The 20,257-nt window shown below is 36.6% G+C and overlaps 1 protein-coding gene across 21 annotated transcripts in view; it reads left to right on the top strand.

Moving 5' to 3' along the window:
- Positions 1-20,257, top strand: part of LOC123684671 (probable phospholipid-transporting ATPase IA) — a 52,855-nt gene that overhangs the window by 14,235 nt on the left and 18,363 nt on the right. For 15 of the 21 annotated variants that reach the window (XR_006748167.1, XR_006748166.1, XM_045624017.1 and 12 more), the window contains exons 2-6: positions 14,833-14,986; positions 15,044-15,227; positions 17,936-18,096; positions 18,156-18,353; positions 19,979-20,256. Coding sequence is in view for 19 of the 21 variants with exons in the window: in XM_045624017.1 (XP_045479973.1) it covers positions 14,833-14,986; positions 15,044-15,227; positions 17,936-18,096; positions 18,156-18,353; positions 19,979-20,256 (975 nt within the window). In the remaining 2 variants the exon portion in view is untranslated. Of the gene's footprint in view, positions 1-1,120; positions 1,333-4,402; positions 4,515-9,675; positions 9,825-14,832; positions 14,987-15,043; positions 15,228-17,935; positions 18,097-18,155; positions 18,354-19,978; position 20,257 lie in introns of those variants that run through there. The other 6 variants (XM_045624013.1, XM_045624016.1, XM_045624014.1 and 3 more) reach the window with 4 other exon arrangements.

Raw genomic sequence — 20,257 nt, 5'->3', positions numbered from 1 at the left:
CTGTGTTGCGATGTACCAACCTTCAAAATAATAAGGGGTTTTTTTATTTATAAGGTTACATTACACATTAACAGTACATTCAATGTTGATTTTTAATTGCACAAATGTTGTTTGATAAATAAAGTTGAGACATACTCCCAAAGAAAAAATACATAAGATATTGATTCACACAACCTGGGAGGATAATAAACTGAACCATTTCTTGAGATGATTTTATCACAAAATTTTGTTTTAAATAAACCGTGAGGTGGCTGTGTGGCAGGTGATACTATCTTGTTGAAACATCATTCCTCTTCATTATTTTCAACAACAGCAAAAAAAAATCATTAAACGTTGCTGTTGCTCTTCGACCATTTTCAGCATGAATTGCATACCACACAGTGTCTTTATCTGGATGCAATGATATCTAACAGTTTTGTGTGAATTTTAATCACTCCAAATTTTGCAAATCCTGTTTGTTTACATTTATCATTTGATCAAAAACCAAATTCATCACAGACCACTTTCACCATTTTCAGTACTGATTTTGATGAAACAATTTGTAAACATTGTTGAAGAGTGTACCTTTCCATGATTAAATTAAATAATCTAGTGAACACAAATGACATGAGAAGTGCCAAAAAATGATAGACAGTGTTGCCGTTATAACCAGTTTAGATTGTATCATTTCAGTTGGAAAACCCTTTATATCTAAATTGATATTACAGGGCGTGTAATTTCTAAAATTGAATTGCAAACAACTTACAAATTCGTGGCAAATTTTCCACATGCCACCGAAGAAATTGCGTTCGACTTGGCCCCCAAATCAAATCAAATAGCATTATAGAAAATTGTATTTCAATTGGGAGTAAATCATCCTACACCGTATTTGGTTCCTCGTTATCGACAATTTGTCAGAAATGGCTGGAAAACGTATCGATATCCTCGTTTTATATCTGCGATAACAACACGTATTATGTACCTAGGACACCTAATAAAACCTACAGTGACGTGTACTCAGTTTCTGTGTACTCACTTTTAATGTCGCATGTCCATGTTGTTATACCCTTTTATTTTTTCCGTAAAACCATCGTTAACGTATATGTGAGTGCCGTTAATCGATGTCATTGTTGTTGTGATTGTAACAAATTGACGCAGTTCGGTATTGAATTTCGAGCGATATAGGGAGAAATGTTTTCGAACTCTGGAAAGCTTCGGTTAACGTTATGAATTTGGCGATTCCAAAGTTATCGATTCTTGAAAAAAAAGCTTTAGTCGATTCAGTGTTGAGGGGTGAAGTTGAACGGTGAAGTGGTTTGACTTAAATGTTTCATACCCGAAGAGGAACAACAAGTAAATATTCAAACTTTTTTTTATTAATTTTTCGGTGAATTAGGAAACTGTGCCTGAATTGATGCAGGTGGAAATTTGACATAGAAAATAGTTGCTATCCAGGATGACCATATACAACAGTGAATCCAAATACACGGTGTTTCACGAATGTTTCACACGGTGTTACACTCATTTCCTGAAATTTTTATGAAAATGTAGACAAAAGTCAACTAATATTTCGATGGCGTTATGTTTACAAATACCTAAGCTGATTGTATGACATCTACGATCTATTTATTTCAACAACCACTTTCTGCTACAGCCATCTAATGCAAAACGGCGGAAACGAAGTTGTACACCTAATAATTATGACGATTGAAAGTTTTCGATATAATAAATAAAACCACCTGTTTCTCTCGAACAAATATACTTATAGTCCGGGAGCCAGTAACAGATATACATGACCAAGTTCCTCTCAAATGGTAATTAGTAGAATGCATCAGCTGATAGTAATAAAAAGCCTCGTGAACGTCAGCTGCGACTCTGCTGGGGGGGAGAGCGGCGGCAGCCCCCCAAACACGAAGAAAAAAAAATACATTCAGTAATTTCCTCCCAACTGAAAATTTGTCAAATTGTAGCTAACCCAATATCTAGACGAAAAAATACAATCAGCTGGCTATAGCATGGTGGATTATACGTCAGCTGGTGCCTCAAACATGAAACAAAAAAAAATTTTCAATGACAGCTCTGACAGCGACTCTGATAATGAATCAGAGAGTGCCACACTCGCGAGAAGAGGACTTTCTCCACATGTTGCACAATAATATTTAGTTACTTCCACTCTCTGATCAGTATCAGAGTCGCTGTCGGAGCTGTCATTGAAAATATATTTTTTTTTTATGTTTGAGGCACCAGCTGACGTATAATCCACCATGCTATAGCCAGCTGATTGTATTTTTTCGTCTAGATGTTGGGTTAGCTACAATTTGACAAATTTTCAGTTGGGAGGAAATGACTGAATGTATATTTTTTTTCTTCGTGTTTGGGGGGCTGCCGCCGCTCTCCCCCCCAACCGAGTCGTAGCTGACGTTCACGAGGCTTTTTATTACTATTATCTGATGCATCTCACCAAGTATCTCTCGAGAGGAAATAATCAACCAAATTTGCACCTGGCTCCCAGACTATTAGGACATTTCCGAACACCGATTCAGGCTCTCCAGAAAACCATCCATTTACGTCAAAAGCCTCTATAGTTATCCGTGAATCTCCCTGTTTACCTAGAAGTATGAGGAATATTTTGATTGCAAATACGATGCAAAGTTTATTCAAGCAGATTGAGACATAATTTTAGAGGTTTTACAATTCAATATATGAATATGCTGCAAAAATTTTGTTTGGCGTTCGATTTTGTCTGAAAAATGGGTAAACAACATAAAGTTGTCCAATTTTTGAATGAATAATATAAATTAACTAGATGTTCATTTCTGATAAAAGTTATATAGTAAGATAGCATCTTTGTTCAGTAGTTTCTCTCACATTTTGTAGTATTATATGTATACAAGATGATTCACCGCGATGGTCTGTTAGACGTTTATGGAAAACTGATCATAATTTGGTGCTGAACATTTGCTTGTTGGGGTTTGAGACAATGATCTTTTTCCCTAAAATATTTTCAGACCTCTACAACTTCCGGTTATTCCAGAAACAGAATACTAATTTCTTAATTCAAATGACACACCCAGTATATGATTGCATCATTAGATAGCTCATTTCATGATACTTCAGCAATATGCCATAACTTGGATGATAAGTCATCGGTTAATGAGTTAACGGAATCTTTTTAGAAAAAATGGTGACGATAAGGATTCACATTTTTTTAAATTTTTCTACAGAGAAAGTTTTTTCGAAAAAACCTTTTTTATTTTCGATACTGCCAATACGTAGTATTGGCAGTATCCATCCTTGGTACAGGAAGACTCGTCGCTCCTAATGATCTTATTAAAAAAATCTGGATCTGCATGATGTTTTCGCAAAATTTGCCGGCAAATTTGAATTTCGTTGAATAATTATGCGAGTAATATTTTCGCACGTAAACAATTGCCATTGTTCACTAAGTAATGCAATATCGAAGATTTCTTAACAGAATTGACAAACTTGATTTTGTCAGAAACGTACCCATTTGGATAAAAACAGCCATATCTTTTTTCTTTGAATAACAAATCACTTGTGTGATACCTCTTTGAAATCACTATAAAATAGACAATTTATTGGTGTAATGTGCAGCAGTATCTCGGTACATTTTTTTTTCCACTACGATGGGCTAAACTTCATGAACAAAATAATCCACTACCAAAATTTCCAATAAAAATATTTCTCATAGCCCCCCTTTAAAATGTTCGGAGGATGTTTTTAATGTAAACGTTAAAATCATTCTTCAGCAATATTTTACTGAAAAAATTAACCAAAAAGATGTAAAATTGTACCAACCGTAAGGACAAAACTATTGAGAGGGGCAAAAATTAATTATTTTCAAAAAAAAGGAATATCTCGAAAACGGTAAGACTTTTATAATGGGAATTTTGTCATAGCCGGTGGGTTATCCTTCGATCTACATTCGCCCTCAGTTTGACGTGGTCTTTAGGGGACACCCTGTATAATAGTATAGTAGTATATTACACTTTGTGTCTTAAAAACCATTGCAATGTTGCGCGTTTTTTTTTGGGGTAACGAATTTGGAACATTTTATTTAGATGTTTTATTCTTTTCCATAAGAATTGCAATTTTCTGGTAAATATTAAGAAATATCAATTATCGACTAAAAAATTATAGATTTTTAAAATTTCCCATAGTTTAATATGTAAAAACCTCCCTCCTCAAACGATTCAAATGAATCGTTAAATGAATAAATCAAAAGATTAGTGACCCTACACTGCATGTCCTAGAGCTTCCAGACATCGATTCAAACACTCTTTTAAAAACGCTTTGTAAATAACCCGTTTTCATGGTGGAATGTCATGCGATCCCTAGAAAGTAAAAAAACCACGCTTAACAATCAAACCAGCACCTAATCGTTCTCCGTTATCACACACAGGGTGTTCGCTGAGGAAAGCCCACAGGACGAATGCCAGATCACAACATAGAACTTGGTCGGCTATCCAAATCCACCTCGAGGCCAGAAGCTAACGGACCGAACAGACCTCAAGGTTTGCCCTTAATCTATGCTCTTTCTTCGTCTGTCCGCTTGTTAACTCTCCTGTCTTTTTTTTTTTTCAATGAACTAACGAACCTTACTTATAGTCCGGGAGCCAGGTGCAAATTTGGTTGATTATTTCCTCTCGAGAGATACTTGGTGAGATGCATCAGATAATAGTAATAAAAAGCCTCGTGAACGCCAGCTACGACTCGGTTGGGGGGGGAGCGGCGGCAGCCCCCCAAACACGAAGAAAAAAAAATACATTCAGTCATTTCCTCCCAACTGAAAATTTGTCAAATTGTAGCTAACCCAATATCTAGACGAAAAAATACAATCAGCTGGCTATAGCATGGTGGATTATACGTCAGCTGGTGCCTCAAACATGGAAAAAAAATTATATTTTCAATGACAGCTCTGACAGCGACTCTGATACTGAATCAGAGAGTGGAAGTAACTAAATATTATTGTGCAACATGTGGAGAAAGTCCTTTTTTCGCGAGTGTGGCACTCTCTGATTCATTATCAGAGTCGCTGTCAGAGCTGTCATTGAAAAAAATTTTTTTTTCATCTTTGAGGCACCAGCTGACGTATAATCCATCATGGTATAGCCAGCTGATTGTATTTTTTCGTCTAGATATTGGGTTAGCTACAATTTGACAAATTTTCAGTTGGGAGGTAATGACTGAATGTATTTTTTTTCTTCGTGTTTGGGGGGCTGCCGCCGCTCTCCCCCCCCAGCAGAGTCGCAGCTGACGTTCACGAGGCTTTTCATTACTATTCCCCGATGCATTCTACTAATTACCGTTTGAGAGGAACTTGGTCATGTATATCTGTTACTGGCTCCCGGACTATTATCGCTGTCGAAATGTATAGTTTGATATTTAATATTTATCTTAAAAAGTGTTTCCTTACGTTCCGGCGATCGTCAGGTCGAGATCTTCAGTCTGGATCTGACGTTCGCCAAGGATGATGATCGTCCGATCTAATTGACAGTCCTAACTTTCAAGATGCTCAGATTTTTTTTTAATGAGCGATCTAGCTACAAAAAATCTAATTCATAACATATTCATTGAAATATAGGTGTTACCAAATAAGTGCGAAAGTTTTTAGGAGATGAATCGATCTCGAAAACTAAAGGGAGTTTTTCATGTAAACAAAGATCTTAGGCCTTTCCTTGGAATTTTTTTTTCTTTTATTTGGTGATTATGTTTTACGAAAAAAAAACTAAAACATGGCAGCCACCTTCTAGATTTTTTCGATAACATTTAAAGAAGATCTATTCATGAACAATGTTGAATTGTCTTTTTTACTAGGAAAATATTGCTCTTACGGACATATCACATCTTTTTAAATTGAGTAATTATGTTTCATTAAAAAGTTCTGGTGAAAAATGTTTCACCCCTTCAGAAAAACTACAAAAAAATTTTAAAACATTCATGAGTAGCCTCCTCATTGGTAAAACATACGACAAAATATCATTCCTTTAACCCTTCAGCAATTTCAAGAAGAAAAATTTTAATTTTTGTTTTCATTTTTGGAAGCGTGTAATTTTTCAAGGAAGATTTTTTGTTTACATAAAAGAAAACATTTATTTTCGACATAGATTTACCCCTAGAGATATAAGTCTTGTTTGAACAACCAGTGTTAACCCAAGGTTTTTTTCTTTCTTTCATTAATTATTATGCCATTATTGCGGCAGTGATATTTTTAATTAAGCGACATTTTTAGAATTGTGTAGTGAAATGACCATCAGGTATTCGATTCGATTGTATCGTGTGTAGGGCCTTTCAGATTTTCATCGGCTGATTGAATCGACAGTACGCACTATTAGAGTACATTCGATTGTTCTTTTTTCAGGCTGAAAAAATTGATCTAATGAGTCCATTTGTTAGTTTCAATAATAGAAAAAGTAAAAAACATTTTTTATCGTACATGCATCTTAATCGTCGTTTTGTGAACTAAAAAACCTGTGAAATTCCAAGATTAAAGATTGCTAGATAACAGAAACAAGTTTAGATTCATCCTTCCATTCTTAGTTATTGCTAAAAAAAAACGTGAAATGCGTACAAATCTAAGGTCTTCGACATAACCGACATTCCTGAAAGGGGTTATCAAGATTTGCTGTTTTTTTTCAGACCGAATATTAAACAAGGCGACAATGTGAATGGAACATTATCGTTTCCGTTATTGTTTTTTTCATTTGATACCAAATTAATTGATTAACTTAATTTATTCGTCAAATTATTTCCAAATATCTCTATAATATATCGAAAGAGTCGATTTGTAAATAAAGGGTGTTTTTTTAGAGCTATAGAACAACGATGGATTATTCGATTGACATGAATTTTATTTATCCGCAAGATAATCTTGTGGCATTACATTTTAAATATGATTTCTGGCTTATGACCGCCACGGCTGGCTGGGATGTAGTCCAATCTGGACGTCCAATTTTCGATTACTTTTTCCAACATTTGTGGCCGTATATCGGCAATAACACGGCGAATGTTGTCTTCCAAATGGTCAAGGGTTTGTGGCTTATCCGCATAGACCAATGACTCTACATAGCCCCACAGAAAGTAGTCTAGCGGTGTTAAATCACAAGATCTTGAAGGCCAAATTCACAGGTCCAAAACGTGAAATTAGGTGGTCACCAAATGTGTCTTTCAATAAGTCGATTGTGGCACGAGCTGTGTGACATGTTGCGCCGTCTCGTTAGAACCACAGCTCCTGGACATTATGGTTGTTCAATTCAGGAATGAAAAAGTTAGTAATCATGGCTCTATACCGATCACCATTGACTGTAACGTTCTGGCCATCATCGTTTTTAAAGAAGTACGGACCAATGATTCCACCAGCCCATAAAGCGCGCCAAACAGTCAGTTTTTCTGGATGAAACGGTGTTTTGTCATACACTTGAGGATTAGCTTCACTCAAAATGTGGCAGTTTTGTTTGTTGACGTAGCCATTCAACCAGAAGTGCGCTCCATCGCATAAACAAAATAAAATGGACGAAGTGTGCGATACGTATTCCGCACAGAACCATTATTTTCGAAATAAAATTGCACTATTTGCAAGCGTTGTTCAGGCTTGAGTCTATTCATGATGAATTGCCAAACCAAACTGAGAATAAATCACTTGACAGCTGTTAAATCGGTCGCCATCTTGAACAGTAATGCCAACTTACCTCGAAAAAAACACCCTATATATCTAGATACGGCTCTGGATACGGTGCTACAACCGTAGCAGTAGCGCTCATTAGGCTACTATAGTTTTCCATCGATAATGGCGCACATAGTCTTTACAATGAAATAAAAATCTATTGATTTATCTTAAAATACACGAGTTTTTTCAATATCAAAATTCTGAATCAGAATTCTGCAATCGAAATGAAAGCATCTCTCGCAGAACAACTTCCGTTGCCCACTAGTATCAGATAATAACGCTCTGATTTATCGACATTAACCAAACAGCGCTTAGGCTGGTTTTAGAGTCACGCTGACCGTCAGCGCTGAAGCCTACGCGCGTAGCAACTAGCAACTCGTTTCAGAATCACGCTGAACGTCGTGAGGTACAGTCATGCCCAACCACAACTTCAATCACACGACCAGTATCAATATCGCGATTCATTGTTGCGTTGACTGTCCCCGTCAGCGCGTGCGTTTTACGTAACACAGTAACGATAACTGAGCTCGGTAGCGCGTCGGCGCGGCATGGTCAGCGGCGCCGACTCGTTGCGCGTCGTGCTCGATGCCTCAGCGCTGACGGTGATCAGCGCTGAGCAGTGTGACCAGATTTAGTAGAAATCTACTTTTTTAGTAGATTTTTCGCATTTTCATGGAGTTTTTAGTAGGAAAAAATCCTTTGGTAGATTTTAGTAGATTTTGGTAGTTTTAAAAAATATAACCGAGACGGTTGGGAATATGGAAATTCGGATGTCTAGACTGTTCCTATGGATCAATTCATTGTTCATTCTCATTGAGGTTCTACGTTCTACTCGTTTCTAGAAGAACGTACCTACTTAAAAATAATAAATCATAAAACTTCTTTGGTGGCTGTCGGCTGAGAATAAATACGAAGAATGATAGAATATACGAAGGGTGTCTCATTAAAAACAGATGGTGTGTAAACTTCCGTTGAAAATATACCATTATCTCACCTTTGGTATTCTATTTAGTGGAAAAAAATGTCTAACTGGAATTTCATCGACAAATTTGGGTGTCTGCATATTTCAGATTTCGAATGCCAAATGCAAGAGAATATTTTCGGCTAAAAACAAAAAATAGAAACAGCATTATTATAAAATGCTAAAGAAGGACTTAAAGAGATAGGTGATTGTTGTTGTTTTCAACCTACAAAAAATATGCTCGATTCGATGGATAGTGAAAATTTATATATGGATGCTAAAGACGATGATTTGACTGCAGATTGATACTGATTTTTCAATTATTTTTTTTATGTTCAACTGTAGTATTTCATTTCTTTATTTAATGTTATTTTTATCCGAAAGATTTTAGTTTTTATTTCTATTTATATCCTTCTGTTTATTTAAATATATAAATTTGTTCGTTTATATTTGCTATTTTGATCCTATTTGTTTTTGTTCGGTTTTTATCCTTTTTTTTTGTCGTTTAAATTTTGAAATAAAATCTTGTTTTATTTTCGAATCTGTACGCATCTGTACTGTTTATCCTATTCATGAAGATAAATTTAACAAAAAGAGACATTAGAATAAAGTGTATTCTGAATATTTTTAAATCTAATGCAGCGGAATCTGTGAAATTTTGTCAAAAATATGTTAGTAGATTTTTAGTAGATTTCTGAACGGTGTTGGTAGATTTTTAGTAGATTTCTGCGGCAAGTTTAGTAGATTCACCATATTTCAATCTGGTCACGCTGGCGCTGAGCCGTCGGCGTTATTCTAAAACGCTTCATAAGTAATCATACATATTGGCCTGTCAGCGCCGACGGTCAGCGTGACTCTAAAACCAGCCTTAATGCGACAAACGCATCTTCGCGTAAAGCGCGCTAAACGCCCGTTCCCCGAAAAAAAACCGCCGAATCTCGAAAGCGCGCCAAAACTTTCGAAACCGACGCCGACCGACGGTCGTCGCGGGTAACGCGTGACGTCGGAAAATCGATATCGCGCCGGATATCGCCCGCGGCACTCCGTGTGCCAGATTTTCCCGGCTACGGACGCTTTTCCAAGCGCCGCGAAAATGCGAAAATGAAGTCGCCATAAGGGTGAGAGACTATGTGATTTTCGCAATGACGTTTTACTCGTCGCTCTACAAGCTGAGGCTGAGGTTCTGCTGCAAAAACTGTAAGTGTGCAACATGCGCTTCAATCCCTTCCATTTTGCCGAAGATTGTTGATGATGATCGTGAAAACATGAGGTTATCTTCCTTGAAAACGCTGCGTAAATGGCAACATTTCTACCGTATAGTCTTGACTTGATGTTTGTTTTGTTCGATGCTGCATAAATGCACATCGAGTGGCGTGGCATGCGTTAAAACGCAGTTTATCACATTCAAGGACGGCGCCTTCGGCCTTGTCTGGTTTAGAGTTACATTTTCCGGGTGTACACGTCGGGCTCAATTGATTTCTCATTGCATGGGCGTACATACGACCATAAATTCATTCGTTTTGCCGGAAATATGTTCGTTTTAAGGACGGATATTCACCATCTGCTGTATCTAGGTGTTCCAACGAGGAAAATGCATGGGAAAAAATGGTAACACCTGTTGCGATCGAAAGACGATTCGATTAGGTTTGAAGCCTGTCAGGCTGGGATAAACGAAGAGGCTTGGCCTTCCTAGAGTGTATAACAATTTACTGTATGATGCGGTTGAAATATTGAATTAGAACTTATTGCATTAGTGCGTTTGATAGGTCATCATGTTTAACCGGATCGACTTCTTTCTCAGGACCTTCTTTCAGTTTATTATATTGAGTATATTACTTCATAAGGTGGATAAGTGTCACTTTTAATGATGAGCTTTTGTTTACCCGCCGAACGAAAGCCAGTCATGAAATGTGTGCTGTAATGAACTCATTACAGCATTGTTTTCAGTTATATTTTTCGTGTTGTGGTCCACACTATCAAATTTCAATACACGTCAATTGTCAATATAATATAATTTGGATATAGTGAAATGATTTGCATCATTATTCGCAATTTCTCTTAATTCTGGTAGTGTTAAATCGATTTCGTCTGACATATTTCACGAATTTAATGCGTAATTATGAATTATTTCAAAATTCGAAACGTACGTTTCGAATTCTGTAACAGTCACACAAACTGTCAAGATACAATACAAGAGTCACTATAGGATGTATAATGTGAATTTCTCGTCGAATTTCGATAATATTCCACAAAATTTGACTGAAATAGGGAAAATATCGTCTAATACTGGTTGCAGAAGGCAATTCCAACACTTATTCGCATTCGTGTTGGAATAGGAGCCCTTTCTGCAACTTGTTTTAGAATATTCTAGTTCCTACAACTGCTATGAAAAGTTGCGTCTTCTTCATGGCTTACTGAATTCCAACTCTAATTATTGGTCATAGAGGAAGACATATTATTTCTCACACCACTTTGCCCACACCAGCTGGATAGACCAATGAAATTGGGCTTTTGAAAAGTCTTTTCTGTGGAAACGCAAAAAATGCATAGATACTATCAACGAAGGCCATTCTGCATTGAATACATAAATTGTATTATTTAAATTTGTGAAGTTGTTGGAAATAGTATATTGAGCAACAAGTGGAGAAAGTCCAACTTGTGGCACGAGCCTGTGAAGCGAGTGCCGCAAACACACGAATGAGAAAAAGGATTCTCTATATGTTGCTCACCATTCTCTTCCTACAACTTCCTACAATATACCAAATTCAATTCAAAATGGCCTTCGTTGACAGTATCTATGCATTTCTTGCATCTCCATAGAAACGACTTTTCAAAAGCCCAATTTCATTGGTCTATCAAGCGAAGTGTGGGCAAGGTGCCGTGAGGAATAATATTTCTCACAGTATGAGAAATACATATGTGGTTTTGAAATTAAGTAAGCTATGAAGAATACGCAAATGTTCATAGCAGTTTTAGGAAAAGTATAGTGTGAAACATATGAAGAAAGTCCTTTCCTCACTCGCTTGGTTGCTGCACTCGCCTTGCAGGCTCGTGCCACAAATTTCCACACCCGTGAGAAAAGTTGGACTTTCCCTACTGGTTGCAAAATATACTATTTTTTTTTCAAACGTTTTGAAATTCATAAAAATCTGGAGATACAACTTTAAAGAAGATTTATATTAACAAATTGTTATTATTGAGCGATCAATATGAAATTTGCCTAGTTATTATTATTAATTTTGACAGACATGAAGTATAATTAATAGTCGATAGTTATCACTTGCTGGTATAGTTTATCCAAAGTCACTTGGAGGAAGCCAACGATTTCAATTACAGGCTTGACGTTATTTTATACTAAATACTAAATGGAAACGAAAACCAATCTTCTTGTTCAATTTGGGGCACTCCAATCACTTACCGTAAACAATAAAAAAGATATACTGTTCAAATTATGAGAGCCTAATAGACCATCTTGGTACTCATTGCAATTGTATTTGTTTTATTGAACGAGTGTGTCATATCTACTGTCATACTAAGTGGAGACACACTACAAACATATTTCTATTTATTGATTTCTCATCATAATGAAATTGACTTCGTTTTGTCACCTACGCTCTATTCTGATTGTCTGTATTGATAGATTTTGTAGTAGGGTTTTCCAATAGGAATGATACAATTTGAAATGATTAATTATAATTCATTTCATTAGGCAACGCTGTGTATTATTTTCTGGTATTTCTTATGTCATTTGTGTTTAGAATATGACATTCAATCATGGAATGATACACGCTCAAACAACGTTCAGAAATTTGTATGATAAAATGTTTTATCAAAATCAGTGGTCATTTGAGAATACTGACAGAAGTTTAAGAAGAATTCATGGACGATATTATTCAGTTGATCGACTCTCTATTCTCTATACAGGGTGTTTCAAATTAAGTCGGCACCATTGCTAACTCCGTTATTATTGATGCTACGATGTCGGTTGAATGGGCAAACTAGTAGCATTTTTAGTGGTCTTCTCGGTGCCGAAAACAAAACAAAATTGACAGTCGCGTTGTCATAGTATTTCATAAAATGATATTTTTTTTCAATGGGACACCCTATATCTTTTCATGCATTTCGATTCGCAATAACATTCTCAACAACAAAGCTCATCTGACTTTTTTTCGTAAATTAATAATAATAATAATTTTTCCTAATTGTCGCATTTATAATAAGCAGAATATTTATTGTTTTTTGTATCTACCTGCTGAAATCCAAGGTTTGGCAACTTTTGCTCTTCTAGTGTCATCGGTTGTTTCACCCCCCATAAATATGGGCCCGCAAACGCAATATTTCGTAGTGGAAGTTTGTTTTTATTTTCAAGTTTTCTCCTCATATAATCTACCTACACTTCACAAGATATTCAAGATTTTGTACAGATATTCCATTTTAGACTCTAGAGTCTAGAGCAAGTGATATGCCAATTTTGATATTTTTTCTGGAACATTGCTCGCCTTTTCCTCCAGAACTTTATTTAGTTGGCCATGGATGGTTTAAAAATAATATAAAAAGGACTTCAATCTAGTACTACCCTTTTTGGTTTCTTGTTTTTCTTCGTATCTCTACCGAAATTTTCCGGAAAATCCTATGATGAAAGAATTAATTTAATTAATGGTGCTCATTTTCTTGATATGTAGCAATGATTCATGAAGATTCGATAAACTTCTATAATAGTCATATAAAAAGTTATACTACAAGAAAATCCCTGTATCTTGAAAACAAACCGCCCAAAGATTCTCCCATTTGTGTTTATATTTTATATTTCCAATACAGGAGCACCCTGTGTAAGGATTTCAATAAATAGCACAATATCTTTCTTAGTGTCGAATATCCTATTCGGCCGTTTCAGAAGAGCTTTTTCGCATAATATAATTTCGTTATCTATATTAGTTATAAATTCTTCCATAGTATGTTCTTGTTCATTTTTATCAATTTTGACTTCTATACGACAGTAAGTTGCATACTCTTAACTTAACCCTAAATATTCCATTTCGAATACATAAATTAATCATAGCAAATTGAAATTTTATAAAATCGTGTACTTTCAGCTGGCCTGATGATGGAATAGGAATGTTCCGAAATCGATAGCCTAAGATTGATAAATAATAATATAGTATAGTAGTCTAGAGCAAGTGATATGCCAATTTTGATATTTTTTCTGGAACATTGCTCGCCTTTTCCTCCAGAACTTTATTTAGTTGGCCATGGATGGTTTAAAAATAATATAAAAAGGACTTCAATCTAGTACTACCCTTTTTGGTTTCTTGTTTTTCTTCGTATCTCTACCGAAATTTTCCGGAAAATCCTATGATGAAAGAATTAATTTAATTAATGGTGCTCATTTTCTTGATATGTAGCAATGATTCATGAAGATTCGATAAACTTCTATAATAGTCATATAAAAAGTTATACTACAAGAAAATCCCTGTATCTTGAAAACAAACCGCCCAAAGATTCTCCCATTTGTGTTTATATTTTATATTTCCAATACAGGAGCACCCTGTGTAAGGATTTCAATAAATAGCACAATACCTATCTTTCTTAGTGTCGAATATCCTATTCGGCCGTTTCAGAAGAGCTTTTTCGCATAATATAATTTCGTTATCTATATTAGTTATAAATTCTTCCATAGTATGTTCTTGTTCATTTTTATCAATTTTGACTTCTATACGACAGTAAGTTGCATACTCTTAACTTAACCCTAAATATTCCATTTCGAATACATAAATTAATCATAGCAAATTGAAATTTTATAAAATCGTGTACTTTCAGCTGGCCTGATGATGGAATAGGAATGTTCCGAAATCGATAGCCTAAGATTGATAAATAATAATATAGTATAGTGTGTTTTCCTGTGATTGATACTTTTTTTTCGTTATCTATATTTACTGGAATTATGCAAATAACGCGAGTCTATGCAGCTGATACTGCTATTTTGTTGATAATTTCGAGATGTATTCAATCTGTGTAGAAGAACACAGAAATGACTTCATATTCAAGTGCAATTATCGTGTTTCAAAATACTTTGTGATCGCGATTGTCATACTCGACTAATGTCTGTGCTTCAAGTTAATATTCGGTCACGCCACAGATTTCGAACGATTTAAAATGGACGGGTGTAGCAGTAGATCAAACCTAATGTCTTATTCGATGTTTCCAGATGAACCAGACGGTGCTGTATCTTCAACGCTGGACAGGGAAACGGAAACAGATGACATCAGGCCGCCCGGCGAAGACAGGGTGATATTTATCAACCGGGTCCAACCGCCTGTACCCAAATTTTGTAACAATAGGATATCGACAGCCAAATATAGGTTGGAACTTTGAGATATTTTCCGAATGTTGTGGACTTACGTGATTTTTTGTTGCAGTATATTCAGATTCATTCCACTTTTCCTGTTCGAACAGTTCCGAAGATGGGCCAATTGCTTCTTTTTGATGATAGCCCTCCTGCAACAGATACCGGACGTTTCACCAACAGGGAGATACACCACATTGGTGCCCCTCCTCTTCATATTGTCCGTGTCGGCTCTCAAAGAGATCGTAGAAGATATAGTAAGTTATATTTGACAGAACCTCGCCTAACATAAAACCTGCTCTTCTTCTTATTCCTTCACTTCCAATTGTGATTTGTCGCAATAGGAACCATAATTTGAAGTTTTAAAATACACTGCGCAAAAAATTAACGCACATTATGGAAATCTCAAATTTATTCTACAACTGAAGGTGTTCTCAATGATAATTATTTTTATCAGAATTATGCATGCATATGTTATCCACTTTCAACGTTTTTCTTCAATACAGATGTTTTTTTCCCAGCAGATATAAAAAAAGATGAGATTATCAGAGTTTATTGATGTATTGGCTCCATTCTGAAATCAGTTGTTCTCGATCAATTCTAGTGATCAATAGTTTTTCTTTCGTTTGATTTTCTACACTCGATCGCTATGCAACGCGAAACACGCAATTTGACCCAAGAGGAATGTGCCCAAGCGGATCGTTGAGACAACGGTTTGCAACCGCTCGACTCCTTCAAAATCAGCTTGAGCAAACTCATGGGGTGCAAATTAGCACTCAGACAATAAGAAATCGCCTCAGAGATTTAAGGCCTCGTGTCGCGGCAAGAGGCCCAGCTCTTACCCCAGCCCATCGAAGGGCGCGTTTGGATTTTGCGAGAGAGCATATCCGTTGTGAAGAGGCTGATTGGGAAAGAGTTCTCTTCACAGATGAGTCTAGATTCTGCCTCTACCATTGTGATCGACGTTCCCTTGTATACAGACGTCCACATAAAAGATATGCTCAGTGCAATTTCCCGAATACTACTGGTTTCGGGGGAGGATCGATTATGGTATGGGGTGGAATATCTTTGACTGCTCGCACAGACCTAGAGGTCGTTGATAATGGAGCTATGAATGCTGATAGGTATATAAGGAACATTCTTGAAGAGCATGTAGTGCCATTTGCCCCATACATTGGTGAAAATTTCATTTTTATGGACGATAATGCCAGACCCCATCGTGCGCGCATCGTTCTGGAGTACCTTGAAGAGGTTGAAGTCTCTCGAATGGAATGGCCAGCAAGAAGTCCAGATCTCAATCCGATTGAGCAGGTTTGGGACAACCTCAATAGAAGGCTGAGAAGTTCAGAAAATCATCCAGCTACTCTCAATGACTTAGGAATCCAACTCAGAGAAATCTGGGAAGGATTAGATCAGAACATTTCAAGATCACTCATTTTGAGTATGAACCGTCGTTGCCGAGCTGTAATTAACGCAAGGGGTGGAAATACCAAGTATTAAATCACTTATCAGCATTCCAGTATTTTGAAAATTGTTTACTTCTCTTCTTTCACATACGATTCGGTGAAATCCTGAATTTTTCTTCCATTTAATGTGTCTTGTTTCCCGAGAGAACATAAAAAATATGTAAGTTATAAAGTCAATGTAGAGTTAACTTTCATTAAAATTGAGATTTTCAGAATGTGCTTTAATTTTTTTGCGCAGTGTAATACGAACCAACATAATTTTGTGTCTGATTTCACTAAAAAATAATTTAAATTAATCAACTATTCGAAATAATTGTCAATAATTCTTGTAGGGATAATTATTAAGTAAAATCCTCGCACCCGTAGATTTTCAATTTCAAAAGCAATTTATCCTGTGCTTTTTTGAATTTGATATTTCTCACCGCTCTACTTAATTTTTTCAAATGGAAATCATATATGGATTGTGATTTGTGATACATCAAATGAAAGGCAATTTGATTAAGTACTCAACGGTGCGAATGAAAAGAAAATTGATTGTGTCGTCTTTTTTATTAAAAAATAATTAGAAAATAATCAATTGGGTATGGCTACTCTCTTTTTAAAATCGATGAGTTTCCTATTCAAGGATGGAAAACAATCTTAATGTCTTAAATGTTTGAATTGAGCACCGTTGACTGCTTGACAATGTTGAAGCCGTTCTTCGAAACTCCTCAATTAATTATTCAAAGCAGCAACAATTATCCTTCCGACTTCTCTGTGAATTGTAAGTTGCAGATCTTCCAAATTATCTGGCATATTCTGGTAAACAGTACTCTTCAAATGGCCCCACAGAAAATAGTCGAGAGGGTTCAAATCTGGAGATCGGGCTGGCCATACAACTGATCTGCACCTACCAATCCATTTCTCAAGAAATGTGCCATCAAGATACCTCCTCACTTCAATTCCATAATGCGGAGGCGCACCATCTTGTTTGAACCAAATTAAAAACTAATAGATTCGTGGATTTCTCTTAATAATAATTAGTAAAAGAATAATGGTCTGATTGCAGTTACTCTTTAATCACAAATTGTAATTTATTTCCTAATTTTTCAATGAAAAACGGCACAACCAATTTTACTTTTAGCCACATCACTGAATAGGTAATCGAATTACCTTTTATTTGATGTATCACAACCCATATATTCCCATTTGAAAAAATTAAGTAGAGGGGTGCAGTTATTAGAGTTTCAAAACTATCATTTGGTCTGGTTTATTATTGTCTACTTATATTGTTAACTTCAGTGTGTGTATTGGTATTGCTATTACTCAGATTCCAGCTAATCTGTTCAAAAGGAGATGGACTGGAGCAAGGACTTCTTTGCTTTCCTGCTTTGCCTAAATCTGAATTTCTTCGTTAGTAATTGAGTATCTTAACATTGTTAACCTCCTATTCAAAATCGGAATAAAAACTACTTCACGAACAACCCTCTGATCCTTCAAATTTATTTACCTACTTTCAGAAAAGACATCGCGCAGATGACGACACAAACCACAGCAAGGTGGACGTCCTGAGAGACAACAGCTGGGTCTCTATAAGATGGAAGGACGTGGTGGTGGGGGACTTGGTCAAGGTCACCAACAACAAATTCTTCCCCGCCGACATGGTCCTGTTGTCGTCGAGGTGAGAAACCTCCCCAGCCGTTTTAAATTTCCATAAACTTTGTCGTAAACTTCTTCCAGCGAGCCTCAAGGTATCAGTTTCATCGAAACAGCTAACTTGGACGGCGAAACTAACCTCAAAATAAGGCAGGCGCTGCCGAGCACCCACAAGTTGACGACCATAGCCGATCTGAGGAGTCTTTCGGGTACCATAGAGTGCGAGCCGCCCAACAAACACATGTACGAGTTTACTGGGGTGCTGAGGCAGACCAACAAGAAGTGAGTGGTCCTATTTGTACAGGGTGGGCAAATAAGCGAGGTAAGCGGCTATAACTCAGGATCCACTCATCGTAGAGACTTGCGGTGAAAAAATTTACCACTAAAGTGTACAAGAGAACACACTGGAAATTATTTTGAAGTTCATACCTCTACCGTTAGGGGGCGTAATAGCTACCGTCGAGTAGAAAAATGAATTTTACTCGAAAATGTTTCATATGAAGTTGAAGAAAAAATATTATCACTGTAATCCTTCTCTATCTTTTTGAATTGTCACTTTCGATTTTACGACATCAAATAAGGGTAGGTGAAAGGGAGAAATCTGACTGATTGAAACGCCTGTAACTTCAGTTTGGCTCAACATTTTTGAGCAAATTAGATCTCGTCAGAAAGATAATATCTTGTTGATTGAGGACAAATTATAGTCACGATAAATTTGTTTTTGCTGCTTTCTATAGGGGGCGCTAAGTCATTGTTTTGTTCATTTTACTGCGAAATTTCAAATGTAATGATAGGATTTTCTTAACAGAAACAGAAGTTCCATCAAATTTGCATGAAAACACCTGAAGGTCGCAAAGCGATAATTTCATGCGTTCTGAAGTTATGGCCGAAAGAATATATTTTTCAACTGATGCACTGTGAAAAATCGAATTGTGTTTTAAGTTCTGACAGAAACAGATATCCCATCAAATGTGTATGAAAAAACCAAAAGATCGCAAAGCGATAGCTTCAGGCGTTCTGGTGTTATGGACGAAAAAATATATTCTTCAACTGATGCACTGAAAAACTAAATTCTGTCTTCTTTCGGCCATAACTCCAGAACGCCTGAAGCTATCGCTTTGCGACCTTTTGGTTTTTTCATACAAATTTGATGGGATTTCTGTTTCTGTTAGAACTTAAAGACACAATTTGGTTTTTTGTAGTGCATCAGTTGAAGAATATCTTCTTTCGGCCATAACTTCAGAACGCCTGAAATTATCGCTTTGCGACCTTCAGGTTTTTTCATGCAAATTTGATGGAACTTCTGTTTCTGTTAAGAAAATCCTATCATTACATTTGAAATTTCGGAGTAAAATGAACAAAACAATGAACTTCTGACTTAGCGCCCCTATCGAAAGCAGCAAAAACAAATTTATCATAACTATATTTTGTCCTCAATCAACAAGATATTATCTTTCAGACGAGATCTAATTTGCTCAAAAATGTTGAGCCAAACTGAAGTTACAGGCGTGTCAATCAGTCAGATTTCTCCCTTTCACCTACCCTTATTTGATGTCGTAAAATCTAAAGTGGCAATTCAAAAAGATAGAGAATTTTCCAAGGATTACAGTGATGATATTTTTTCTTCAATTTTCTACTCGACGGTAGCTATAACTCCCCCTAGCGGTAGAGGTATGAACTTCAAAATAATTTCCAGTGTGTTCTCTTGTAAACTTTAGTGATAAAATTTTTTACCGCAAGTCTCTACGATGAGTGGATCCTGAGATATAGCCACTTTCCTCGCTTATTTGCCCACCCTGTATGTGGATGCGCCAATTTAATTTGTAAATTTATAACTGTATCACTTCAGTTTCCGCCAAAGAGCATTATTTGTAACCTTACGTAACCCTAACCTCCAAACTGCCTAGGGCCGAACCCCTGGGTCCAGACCAGATCCTGCTGCGCGGCGCCATGCTGCGGAACACCTCCTGGATCTTCGGCATCGTCATCTACACCGGTCACGAGACCAAGCTGATGCGCAACTCGACCATGGTGCCGCTGAAGCGCTCCAGCATCGACAAGCTGACCAACGTGCAGATCTTGCTGCTGTTCTGCATCCTGCTCTCGATGTGCCTGCTTTGCGCCATCTGCAACGTGCTGTGGACCAACAAGCACCTGACGACCGATTGGTATCTCGGTCTCGAAGG

Source organism: Harmonia axyridis, chromosome 7, assembly GCF_914767665.1.
Source record: "Harmonia axyridis chromosome 7, icHarAxyr1.1, whole genome shotgun sequence".
Taxonomy (NCBI): domain Eukaryota; kingdom Metazoa; phylum Arthropoda; class Insecta; order Coleoptera; family Coccinellidae; genus Harmonia; species Harmonia axyridis.
The sequence above is the reverse complement of the archived record's forward strand: the minus strand, read 5'-3'. Positions and strand labels throughout refer to the sequence as shown.